Source organism: Bombina bombina, unplaced genomic scaffold (assembly GCF_027579735.1).
Source record: "Bombina bombina isolate aBomBom1 unplaced genomic scaffold, aBomBom1.pri scaffold_530, whole genome shotgun sequence".
Lineage (NCBI taxonomy): Eukaryota > Metazoa > Chordata > Amphibia > Anura > Bombinatoridae > Bombina > Bombina bombina.
The window spans coordinates 50001-64435 of NW_026512929.1; the positions used below are offsets into that span (position 1 = coordinate 50001).

Consider the following 14435-nt stretch of genomic DNA (forward strand, 5'->3'; position numbering starts at 1 on the left):
TAATGTTGTATACTTACTACAATGTGTATGTGGGCTCTTCTATGTCGGCAAGACCGTAGACGACCTTAGAACCAGAATGGCGAATCACCGCTATGCCATCAGGGCAGCAATCAACAAGGGGACATCAGAACAACCACAGGCGAAACAGTGTCAAGGACTTGAAATACATAATAATAGATCATGTACCTCCCTTATAACGAGGAGGGGATAGGGCAAAGCTACTATTGCGGCAAGAATCTAGATGGCTTCATACTCTAGGGACAATGACACCTCAAGGACTGAATGTGCATCTGGACTGGCACTGTTTCCTATGAGTCTGGGCAACACACTCAGATTTCATAATGTCTGGGAAAACCAATAGATCTGTATTAATGGGTATAAAATAGGCTTATATAGGGCCTATGGCCAATATTCTGCTGATATTATTCCACTGCTTATTGTATATTTATTTTTTTACCCCACAAAATGCTTGACTCTATGTACTCATTTTTATGTAAACCAGGAAAGTAATGTATAATTATTGTAATGAGAAGTTTCACTAGGGATATGTTTCTCTTTATAGCCAGAGTTCTCACCAGGTAACAATAGATATGCTTATTACTGGTATTAATAGGACTATAGTGTCTGGATAATTAAAATGTGAACCCTCTACCGCTAGATTAGTACCTTCCTGAGTAATCTATATGCTGAGATGATGACCCTCTTGCCAACATGTACTGTTCATTCTGCCATATTTTAAACATGTTGCTTTATTTTTTTGTCACAGGCGTTGCTGGCTAGCGTCCGGTTGCCACGACAACGGTGAGTAAGTAACGTGAGTCACATGATTGCAGCTACTTCCGGTTACGCAGTCAGCAACACCACAATGGGGTTCCAAAGGTGTTTTAAAAAGGGTGAGTAAGTTGTTCACATTGTATGTCTGTTTGAAAACGGGGAAACAAAGATTCATGACATGAATAAGGGCAGATAGCCCAAAACGTTGTCTTTCTTGTTCCCTCTTTGCAAGAATAAAATTGAGTATTTGTAAACTCTGGATCACGGTGCTGCTGGTATTGTATCTTTGTTTATTGTTTGGGGTTGCAGGCCCCTACAGCGTGCACATGAACTATTAGAAGGTGCTGGACAGTGATATTGATTATTCTCGGTTTGAAAACGGGGATGACCCCGAAACGTCACAAATAAAGTCGTTTTTCTTTCAAGACCCAGTGAGTGCCTTCTATTTTTGGAAAGTGTATCGTGCATTTGATATGCACCCTGGGCACAGCAGGTGATATTGGCCTTTATTTCTTTCACCAGGAGTGCTTTTCCTTCTTCAAAACGATATATATATATATACACATATATACATACATACACACACACACACATATATATATATATATATATATATATATATATACACATATACATACACACACACACACACATATATATATATATATACACATATATACACACACACAAAAACGCACATACACTTATATACACACAGGCACATACACACACATACAATACACACACTTATACACACATGGACACAATACACAAACATTCTAATATACACATAATACACATACAGTACACACATACACACACATGCACAATACACACACATACACTTATACACACATATAATATACACACATACACTCACACAATGCACACACACACACATAATGCATACACATAATACACACACATATACACACACAATGCACACACATTCATACAAACCTAATACACACACATACACCCTAATACCCACAGTTTACAAACATACACTTAATACACACACATACAACACACACACAGAACACATACATACATACATACACCTAATACACACACATACACCCTAATACACAAATAGTTTACAAACATACACTGAATACACATACATACAACACACATACAAAACACATACATACACCTAATACACACACATACAATACACACACTTAATACACATACACACATACAGTTCACACACATACAATACACACTTAATACACACAAACACCACAAGCACGGGCTAATTCAAACCTACTTACTTGGGATGCTGAATAAGCACATAGGTCCATCACACTGGTAGTTGTTTACTTGTGTTCCTCGGGGACGGTTCACTGGAATGTGCATGTAATTAGCTCCTAGGCGATATCTGTGTGTGTCCGGGTATGAAAAGAGACGACCCTGGGGAGAAGGGATAACTCATGTTTTAGGCTGCTGTTCTGAGCTGGGCTGTAATTGTCTCAGCACTTCTTAATAAATAATAGCGTGATTGGTAGAGTACACACTGTACAGTAACGTCAGTTATCTCTGTATTGAGTGTAATTGTGTGTTCCCTGTACTTACTGAGTGTGAGTGTAAAAGTTCTGTACTTACTGAGTGTAAGTGTGTGAACCCTGTACATACTGAGTGTGAGTGTGTGATTCCTATACTTACTGAGTGTGAGTGTGCGATTCCTGTACTTAATGAGCGTGTGTGTGTGATCCCTGTAATTACTGCGTGTGTGGGATTCCTGTACTTATTGAGTGAGTGTGATCCTTATACTTACTTAGTGTGTGATCCATGTACTTGCTGGAAGTGAGTTTGTGATCCCTGTACTTGATGAGTGTGAGTTTTTTTTATCTTTGTACTTGATGAGTGTGAGATCCCTATACTTACTGAGTGTGAGATTTCTGAACTTACTGAGTGTGTGTGATCATTGTACTTACTAATTGTGAGTGTGTGACCCCTATTCTTACTGAGTATGAGTGTGTGACCCCTGTACTTGAGTGTGAGCGTGTAATCCAAGTAATTACTGAGTGTGAGTTCCCTATACTTACTGAGTGAAAGTGTGGGATTTCTATACTTACTGAGGGTGAGATCCCTATACTTACTGAGTGTGAGTGCAGGATTTCTGTACTTACTGAGTGTGAGATTTCTGTACTTAAAGGGACATTAAACCCAAAATTTTCTTTCAAGATTCGGATAGAGAATACAATTTTAAACAACGTTTCAAATTACTATTATCTAACTTTCTTCATTTTTCAGATATCCTTTGTTGAAGAAATAGCTATGCACATGGGTGAGCCAATCACACGAGGCATCTATGTGCAGCCACCAATCAGCAGCTAGTGTAGCAAAGGATATCAAGAGAATGAAACATATTAGATAATAGAAGTAAATTGTTTAAAATGGCATGTCCTTTCTAAATCATGAAAGAAAAAAATATGGGTTTAATGTCCCTCTAATGAGTGTGAGTATGGGATTTCTGTACTTACTAAGTGTGAGATCCCTGTCTAGCAGGCCGTCGTCTGTGTACAGACTGCTGGTGTGACAGTGTTACAGGCTGATTAACATTTGACGACTTTTACACTTTATTAGAAGTCTGTGCTGCATTTGTTGCAGGGTAGATGAACACACACACAAGACAACAGGACTGTACTTGTATCCTCTATAGACTGTTGCTTTTATGCACTATGTAAGTCTGGGGAACAGTTCATGAGACACTCCCTCACCTGCAGCATTTTGTCCGGGCTGGGCTCAATCCCAGGTGGCATGTTGCTTGGGTTAAATGCAATCTGCTCCACTTCGGCAAAATAGTTTTCCGGGTTCCTGTTCAGGACCAGCTTCCCCACTGGGATAAGAGGGTAGTCCCTATGCGTCCAGACCTGGAGAGGGTTAACAAACAGTTACACAAGCTTACTGGACTGAGCCGTTATATAAAACATGTTTATAGATTTCAAATACAGATTAGAAAGTGATATTGAAGGTGCAGGGAGAAGGAGTGTGATCTGTAAGGCGTGATGATGTATTAGAGTGAAGGGAGAGTCTGTATGAGCTGTAAGGGGTCATGATCTATGAGGGGTGCAGGGAGAGGGTGTATGGTCTGTAAGGGATGAGGATCTAAGAGAGGTACACAGAGAGAGGGTGTATGGTCTGTAATGGGTGATGATTTATGAGGGATGCAGAATGTGAATAGTCTGTAAGGGGGATGATCTATAAGAGTTGTAGGTTTGCCACCCTTATTCTAGGCATTTCCGCATTTGGCACAACCTCATACTCACACAGACTCACAACTCAAAGGGCCATATTAACGGGCAGCAGACAACTTTAGAATTCTGTGACTAGAGTAGACGAATGTAACCCACTACCCTCCCTTATCTACATCTCTACATGACCCCCAGTACCACCTACATACTGGATATTTAGCTTTCTGGGATTTTTTATTACCACCTCAGCTTTTAAGGTCTGCAGGCTCCTGAGTGCAGCACTAACTAAACATCTGAAAAATTGAGGGAGATTTAGAAGTATTTTATTCACAGAGGTGAGACGAACCAACCCTTCCCAGCCTCAGCACACACTGCCTACCCAAACCTCCCCATGTGCCAAGAGATCCATTGTCCTGGCCAACCATGCTTAGCTCTGTAGGTAACACTAGCCCTCCAGCTATTACACCCAGCATTGCATTACAGCACTTACTTACTTTGGTCAAGTCGAAAGGATTAAATGGGCATTTCTCAGCCTCCTCAAAGGTCATGACTTGTATGTACAAGGTCCAAGAAGGGAAGTTCTTTTTACAGATGGATTGGAAAAGGTCGCGAATCCCATAATCCGGGTCACTAACTACTAAACGTTCTGCTTCCTTCACGGACAGGTTCTTAATACCTTGATTGGTCTGAAACAGGACACCAGTTAATGTCATAGCAGACTTAATCCAGCACTCACAAAAGAAAAGAAGTAATGAGTCCAAAGGTGAATATAATCCAAAGGTTTATTGGATTGGAGCCAAAGATTATAGTGGTGTGATCCCAAATATATGACGCGTTTTGCGCATGCTTACATGCACTTCATCAGAGACGTGCTTCATCCAGCACTCACCAGAGGCCTCATTTACAGACACTCTAACTTTACGTACACCTCCCACTTAAAGGGGTACTAAACCCATTTTTTTCTTTAATGATTCAGATAGAGCATGCAATTGTAAGCAACTTTCTAATTTACTCCTATAATCAATTTTCTTTGTTCTCTTGCTATCTTTATTCAAAAAGCAAGAATGTAAAGCTTAGGAGCCGGACCATTTTTGGTTCAGAACCTAGGTTACGCTTGCTTATTGGTTGGCTAAATGTAGCCACCAATACGCAAGTGCTATCCAGGGTGCTGAACCTAAAAAAGGCTGGTTTCTAAGCTTTATATTCCTGCTTTTATTGATCAAGTGTGAGTCTCAACCCTGATATCAGGGTATAAAATAAAACTTAACTTTTATTCAGAATATAATAAAAAGAGAAACAAAACACAATTAAAAGAAATGAAAAGAAAATATTTACATCAGCATCCTAATATCAATATATACCGTATAATATCAAATATATTATGCTATCTTCAGGCAATTATCCCCATTGGACTGGGTCACACAAAACAAAAGGCCCCTAAATACAGACTGACTCATAAACCTCCCTAGGCAGCATAAAGGATTGGCGATCCGCTATACTTGCGTGTAACGCCAGTACAATTATTTAAAAGTACTGGGGATTCCCTTACTAGTCTGAAAAGCACAAGAAACCAAATTTGTTACCAAGTTTCAAACAATATATTTGGAAGCCCTCGGCCAGGACCGGACCACGCCAGAAACGCCTGACGTATGCTTCGCAATACAACACTTAATCAATATTTTGTACTTATCCTTTCAAAAGCTTAGGGGATACTCTTTCCTTTCCTTATATTATTGCTGATATTATCATAGGAGTCTCATCAGTACAATGAGGTCAAAGAATTTTAAACGCACATTTTACCTTGGGAGCATTTTATCTCACTATGCAAGCTCTGCGTGTGAAGGAAAGATACCTACATTGCAATATAATGCTCAAAAAAGTCCCCAAAGATTTTGTGTGATTTATCTCCATACTGGGGAGTTTCTGCTCATCAGAACTGTAGGAACAAAGAAATTTAAATCCAAATAACTTAGACACTAGATCTACACTCAGAACACATTACCTTCCTTGGTCTAAACTTGCAAAGACCTTACCTGGATTGGAGATTGTGCATCGTAGTCCTATCTTATGAGTATAGGAAGCATGTGTTCTTTGCCTGAAGTTACTACACCATATAGGGGCCGATTTATCAAGCTCTGTATGGAGCTTGATGCCCCTTGTTTCCGGCGAGCCTTCATAACTTTTCCGGCGAGCAATCGAATACGATTGAGTTGATTTCTGTCCGCTGCTCTGAGGCAGCGGACAGAAATCAACCCGATCGAATACGATTGGGTTGATTGACACCCCCTGCTACCGGCCGATTGGCTGCGAATCTGCAGGGGGTGGCATTGCACCAGCAGTTCACAAGATCTGCTGGTGCAATGACAGCGTATGCTGTCGACATTTATCGATGTGCGGCGGACATGATACGCTACATTGTATCATGTCCACTCGCACTATAATAAATATACCCCATAGTGTTTTTATCTCTTCCAGATGGAACTTATTTGATATTTCCATGGACATTCATTCAAAGGAAGGACTGATGATTTTTATGTAATTCATGTGTTTGTTGATGTCATTGTTTATGATTCTTATATAAAAAATGTATTTTTATTAGCTTAGTGTTAACATTTTATTTTATTAGATTTTAGTACTATAATATTAGCATTTTTTTTAGTGGGTCTTTGAGAACTATATTACTATATTTGTGCAGTACCTATATTTTGTACAGCAGACCTAACCTACACTCATGAAGACACTTCAGTCGTACTCTCAGACACCTTTCCCATACTCACCTCATTACCTTGATCCTAGTTTGTTCACACACAACAAGACACCTCACTCCTTCAAAGACACAAGCAGAGTCCACTTCAAATTCCCTCAGACACATTATAAAGAGACCAGACTCAGACTTACCTTAAAGTGAAATTTACAGTAGACAGCTTTCCCTTCAGCGTTCACTAGTTTGAATGTGTGAGATCCATAGCCATTCATGTGTCTGTGCCCATCAGGAATACCACGGTCACTGAACAGGAAGGATACCTGGAATATAGTAGAAGATTAGCACAGAATCGACACTGATGGGGTTTACATAAGCACAGGGCAGAGTATCTGCACTGACCCTTCATCAGATTTATGTGTGATATAAACTAAAATTTATTGTGTGACCAATGTGGCAGGGTGGACTGGCAATGTTTAGTCTAGGGGGATTAAAACTGAGTGGACCTGGTTTATCAAATTCACCACAAATGTGAAATCATAATCAGGCTGTTTAAAATAGCAAATTTAATTAATCTATAATAAGGTCACTCAGAGGGGCTGCCTCTATTTACTGAACATGATGGTAGGTGCGGTCACACAATGCTCCCCCAAAAGCTCTATAGTAGCCCATACTCTTGATCCAGGAATGTATATTTTTCACAACTCAGCAGTTATTTTACTTCTTGGCTGCCAGTAACAGGCACATAAATAAATGTACCTTTTTGGTTGAGAGCAACACAACATAAGTGATTTGACCCCCTTGATTGCCCCTTGCTTCTTTCTTAGCCATATTTGTAATGTGTTGAGGCTTTTCCGCATTTAGCTAACACTCAGGGACTTTAGAAAAAAACTGACATTTAAGTGTCAAGTATTTTTGTAAAGATTTTACAGGACAGCTTACTAAAATACCGAACTGTTCAGTAGAATACTGGACACCTGGGGAAACTAATTGTATAATAAGGAAAATTATAAGGGGCTTCACAGTACTGGGAGACTTCTTATAGAATTTCACAAGCCCAAAGTGCTTTATAGAATCAGGCTAGGTGGCCACTACAAATTTTAGGGCCCCATACTAAATCAGACGTCAGGACCCCTATATACCACACCAAGACCCACACAATGTCATACACAACATAATACCACATACACACATCATGCCACTCACATACATCATACCTCACACACATACCATATACACATATTATGCCACCCTCATACACTATACCTCGCACACATTATACCACATGCACACATAATGCCACCCTCATACACCATTCCTCACACACATTATACCACATACACACATCATGCCCCCCTCATACACCATGCCTTGCACACATTATACCACATACACACATTGTGCCCCCCTCATACACCATGCCTCGAACACATTATACCACATACACACATCATGCCCCCCTCATACACCATGCCTTGCACACATACCACATACACACATCATGCCCCCCTCATACACCATGCCTTGCACACATTACACCACATACATACATCATGCCCCCTCATACACCATGCCTCGCACACATTATACCACATACACACATCATGCCCCCCTCATACACCATGCCTCAAACACATTATACCACATACACACATCATGCCCCCCTCATACACCATACCTCACACACATTATACCACATACACACATCATGCCACCCGCATAAATCAGGCCTTGCACACATTATACCACATACACACATCATGCCCCCCTCATACACCCTGCCTGGCACACATTATACCACATACACACATCATGCAACCCTCATACACCCTGCCTGGCACACATTATACCACATACACACATCATGCCACCCTCATACATCCTGCCTGGCACACATTATCCCACATACACACATCATGCCAACCTTATACACCCTGCCTGGCACACATTATCCCACATACACACATCATGCCACCCACATACATCATACCTTGCACACATTATACCACAAACCTACATTATACCACACACACACACGATGCCTCGCACACATTCTACCACATACACACATCATGCAACCCTCATACACCCTGTCTGGCACACATTATACCACATACACACATCATGCCACCCTCATACATCCTGCCTGGCACACATTATCCCACATACACACATCATGCCAACCTTATACACCCTGCCTGGCACACATTATACCACATACACACATCATGCAACCCTCATACACCCTGCCTGGCACACATTATACCACATACACACATCATGCCACCCTCATACATCCTGCCTGGCACACATTATCCCACATACACACATCATGCCAACCTTATACACCCTGCCTGGCACACATTATCCCACATACACACATAATGCCACCCACATACATCATACCTTGCAAACATTATACCACACACACACACACACACCATGCCTCGCACACATTATGCCACCCAGTTACAAACACATACACCATGCCTTGCACACATTATACAGCATACACACATCATGCCACCTCATACATCATACCTCGCACACATTATGCCACACACACACATTATACCACACACACACCACATACACCATGCCACACACACACCATGCCTCATACACATTATACCACATACACACATTATGACACACACACATCATGTTTTTAAATTATTCCCAATGTCTGCCTACAAAAGACTTATGAGTTTAAGGGATCATTTAATTAGGTAGTTGTTGGAAGTGAAAAGAAGATGATGAGACAGAGTTATTTTACATCTTAAAATTATGGTTGCTATCCATGTTTAAGCTGTAATTGCTGCAATAACATGATTTTGGACCAATACTTAATGCATCCAAGGAAAGGGATAAAATATACAATTTCTGGTTTCTATACGTGAAACACTATAAATGCCATATATTTAATCAAATGCTCATGTGGCATGCTTTATGTAGGGGAAACCACCCAGAGAGTAAGGAAAAATATAGTTAAGCATAAATCTACTATTACTTGCCAATATCTGTACGCACTAGCAGCTAACCATTTTGTGAGTGAAGGCCATTCAGTAGATTCCAGATCATTGATCACACCCCTTCACTAAGACATGGGGGTGATAGAGATTTCTTTAAAAACCTGAAACATTTTGGATTTTTAAGCTAGAATCTTTATACCTCAAAGAACTAAAGAGATAGAGTGGCAGCTTTTTCTATAATATGACTAAAAGGGACCTGGTTGCGTCTATGATTCTGTTTATATGTAAATATGTTGTATTTTGATAGAAGGATATTTTTATATATAAGAGGTTGTTTTAACCCTACTGAAAATAACAGATTGATACTATAAGGAATCATGAAAATAATTAAACTATGCAATATTGTTGTTGGCCAGAAGGGGCCGTGCTTCTTAATAGAACATTCAAGGAGGAATCTTTGGGTTGTGCTGCTGATTTTTGTTTTTTTTGTGAAAAAAAAAAAAAGTCTAAAGTAGATTAAGTCAGTAATTACTCCTAGGAAGGAGACCCTGGTCTGTGGAGAAAGAGAACTCTTTGGAACATTAATTCTACAAACTTTCTTGCAAAGAAACAATAATTGTCTGTCTGTATGAGATACAACTAAATGTAAGGATGGAGCCCGTATCAAGATATCGTCCAAGCATGAAGCTACTGTAATACTTTGAGCATTGATTACAGACAGGAGCGTTCCCAGAGCTGAAGCCAGACCAAACTGTAGGACAACAAACAAAAAAATATTTGTCCTGGAAACAAATCTTAGGAACTGTGATGATCCTTTTGGTAGGAAAATAAAGGCACGCATCCTTCAAAACTATTGTGGCCCTTGCTGAACAATAGGAATGATAGTCTGAATAGTATCCATCTTGAAAGTAAGAAATCTGAAAAATGTGTTTAGAGTTTTCAAAACCAGAATAGGCCTGAAAGCTCCCTCTTTTTGGGAAACAAAGAGGTTGGAATAAAAACCTTGGCCTTTGCCAACACAGATACAGAAATAATCACACCCATGTGTTCTAGATCCTAAACAGAAAGAAACAAAGGCTTTTGCTTTTACAGGATATTTTGAAAAGTAGGACAAAAGATACCTTCCTCTGGGAAACCTTGACTTGTAGCCATCTTTGTATCGGTAAACACTAACGATTGTTTCTCCTTAAAAAAGCAGAGGATCAGAGAAACGATTGTTGAAGTACTTAACGATACAAAGAAGGACTTTGTTGTATATCAAGGCGGATTTGTTTGTGGTGACCCAGTGGCATATTGGCTACAAAATTGGAGCATACACTTAGTGCACATTTGGTGTGTATCCGTAGAGCTGTTGTTGGTTGTGACCTACCCATACTAGTCTGTATATATTTATCTTGTATCGTTTGTTTCCATGGAATAAATAACACATTTTAAAGCTGAAGATTCAGTGGCAGACCTTCTTGTTGCCTTAGAGGGGACATACTATTGTAATGCTGTTTTCAACGAAACCTCAGATATAGCTCTCCAATACGTAATTACGGTCCATTGAGTGTCTGAACTACAATCATTGTTACAGTGTTTATATATATATATATATATATATATATATATATATATATATATATATATATATATATATATATACACATATATATATAGATAGATAGACAGACAGATAGATAGATATGTATATATACATACACACACAGTATTTCTCTTCATTAATTCATTATTGGGACTATATCCTTATCCTTTATTCCTCATGTTTTTTGTGATATTGGTTTAAATCAAATGCAAGCTGTCAAAAGCACTGAGATAAGGGGGCAGTCTGCAGAGGCTTAGCTACAAGGTAATCACAGATGTAAAACGAGTATTAAAACAAGTGTTGGTTATGCAAAACTGGGGAATGGGTAATAAAGGGATTATCTATCATTTTTATCTATCTTTTTTTTTTTTTTTTAAAGAATAAAAATTCTTGAGTAGACTGTCCCTTTAATAAAAGCATCAGGAACAGAAAAAAAACTATTGAAACTTAGTAGGGTTAAGTTAATAACAAAAAATGTTTAATCATAGTTGCCAACATTTAAAAAAAAAATCCAGGGACACTTTGCAGCAGAGCAAGCAAGCGGGTTACTGGAGTATTGACGACCTACTGTTCAACTGCTCCGCCCCTCAGTTCTGCAATCAAAACACACCCAGTAATAGTATAATTTAGACTTATCCATAGTTTATTATACAGATTACAGCACCAAGCTCTTACACCTACCCAGTCTCTGGAACACATTCTGGGCATATGTTTATTTTTACAACACAGCATCAAAATTAGAAAGACAAATAATATGTGAACCCATTCAATAATAATAACAATATTCCATTAGGAATTAATTATATTTAAATAATACACTATATCTAATTATCATCTATCTATCTGTATATGTGTATGTGTGTGTATATATATATATATGCAAACAACAAATGTTGTGCAAAAGAGATTTTCAGGGACATTTCCAGGGACAAAAAAAATCCAGGGACATACAACAAAATCCAGGGACTGTCCCTGGAAATCAGGGACTGTTGGCAACTATGGTTTAATCTCAACATAAAAGATGAACTATGTGTTAGGGACAGTCAAGTCCAAAAAAATAAACTTTCATGTTTCAAAAAGGGCATGTCATTTTAAACAACTTTCCAATTTACTTTTATCACCAATTATTTTGCTTTGTTCTATTGGTATTCTCATTTGAAAGCTAAACTTAGGAAGGCTCATTTGATAATGTCTAAGCCCTTGAAGGCCACCTCTTATCACATGCTTTTTTATTTGCTTTTCACAACAGGGGAGAGCTAGTTCGTGTTAGCCATATAGATAACATTGTGATCACGCAAGTAGCTTGTGGCAGACACTGCGCTAATTGGCTAAAATGAAAGTCAACACATAATAAATAAGATGTCATGTGATCAGGGGGCTGTCAGAAGATGCTTAGATACAAGGTAATCACAGAGGTAAACAGTATATTAATAGAACAGTGTTGGTTATGCAAAACTGGGGAATGGGTAATAAAGGGATTATCTATCTTTTTAAACAATAACAATTCTGGTGTTGACTGTCCCTTTAATCAGAAAAATACCTTAAAAAACTCTGAAGAGTGAAAGTCTGAAAAATATATGTACATCATCAGGTGATCTGATCACTAATATACAGATGACTGAAAAGTAACCTTAAAGGACCAGTAAATACAGTAGATTTGCTTAATAAACAAATGCATGATAAAAAGACAATGCAATAGCACTTAGTCTGAACTTCAAATTATTAGATGATTTTATTCTGACAATTTTCAGTGATGTCTATTTCCACTCCCTCTGTGTCATGTGACAGACATCAGCCAATCACAAATGCATATGCGTATATTCTGTGAATTCTTGCACATGCACAGTAGGAGCTGATGACTGAAAAAAAGTGTAAATATAAAAAGACTGTGCACATTTTGTTAATGGGGTTTCAAGCGCTGGAAGCAATCATGATCGCTTCCAGATGCTTTCAAGGTATTGCAGTGATGCCTCGATATTGAGGCATCCTGCAATACACTTTTTTTACCCACCGATGCAGAGAGAGCCACTCTCTCTCTGCATCAGCCAGTGATGGTGCTGATCGTTCGTGGGTGGGAGACATAGCAGGGAGGCGGGTGGGCGGCCCATCGCTGGAGGATATCCGCTAATAAGTGCCAGGTGGAGGGGGGAGAGGGGGGAGAGGCGGGAGCGCACACGGGAGGCGGGAGGGAGCGCATGCGCAGGGGGGGATCCGCTACACTATGGAACAACATTGTGAAAGGGAAGGAGGGAGAGGGGGGGATACATGTTGGGAAAGTGATCTGGGAGGGGGGTAGGGTATTGAGGGGGGCAACTACACTACAGAAAAAAATTGGTATAAAAAAACCCTCAAAAAGGCTCAAAATTTAACAAACTGGGTACTGGCTCACACTATAATTGCCTTTCCCCCCAACAAATCTTTATCTATGGTATGTCTTTATTACCTTAAAACTTTAATTTCTCTGTCTTCCACTTTGATAAGAAAGGTGTCATCTGCATTGCTTGATCAGGCCCTGTTTGATCCTGCAGTAATTTATGACCTTTGCTAATTAGAAGCATGTGACTGTTATTACCTTTAAATTGAATACCCCTAGCTTGTTACATCAAGCTAGCTTGTTAGATCAGTGCAGCTTGTGCAGTTTTCATAGGCCTAGATTTGGAGTTTGGCGGTAGCCGTGAAAACCAGCGTTAGAGGCTCCTAACGCTGGTTTTAGGCTACCGCCGGTATTTGGAGTCATTAAAAAAAGGGTCTAACGCTTACTTTTCAGCCGCGACTTTTCCATACCGCAGATCCCCTTACGTCAATTACGTATCCTATCTTTTCAATGAGATCTTTCTAACTCCGGTATTTAGAGTTGTGTCTGAAGTGAGCGTTAGAAATCTAACGACAAAACTCTAGCCGCAGAAAAAAGTCAGTAGTTAAGAGCTTTCTGGGCTAACGCCGGTTCATAAAGCTCTTAACTACTGTGCCCTAAAGTACAATAACACCCATAAACTACCTATGTACCCCTAAACCGAGGCCCCCCCACATCGCCAACACTCGATTAAATTTTTTTAACCCCTAATCTGCCGACCGCCACCTATGTTATACTTATGTACCCCTAATCTGCTGCCCCTAACACCGCCGACCCCTATATTATATTTATTAACCCCTAACCTGCCCCCCACAACGTCGCAGCCAGCTACCTACAATAATTAACCCCT

At 39.6% G+C, this 14435-nt stretch overlaps 1 protein-coding gene across 1 annotated transcript in view; it reads right to left on the reverse strand.

Moving 5' to 3' along the window:
- Positions 1–2028: 2028 nt before the first annotated feature.
- LOC128644604 (catalase) overlaps positions 2029–14435 on the reverse strand; it is a 74025-nt gene continuing 61618 nt past the window's right edge. The window contains exons 6-9 of the mRNA XM_053697150.1: positions 6873–6998; positions 4469–4660; positions 3501–3653; positions 2029–2190 (exon numbers count right to left, since the gene is read on the reverse strand). Coding sequence (XP_053553125.1) covers positions 2044–2190; positions 3501–3653; positions 4469–4660; positions 6873–6998 — 618 coding nt within the window. The 3' untranslated portion in view covers positions 2029–2043. The remainder of the gene's footprint in view (positions 2191–3500; positions 3654–4468; positions 4661–6872; positions 6999–14435) is intronic.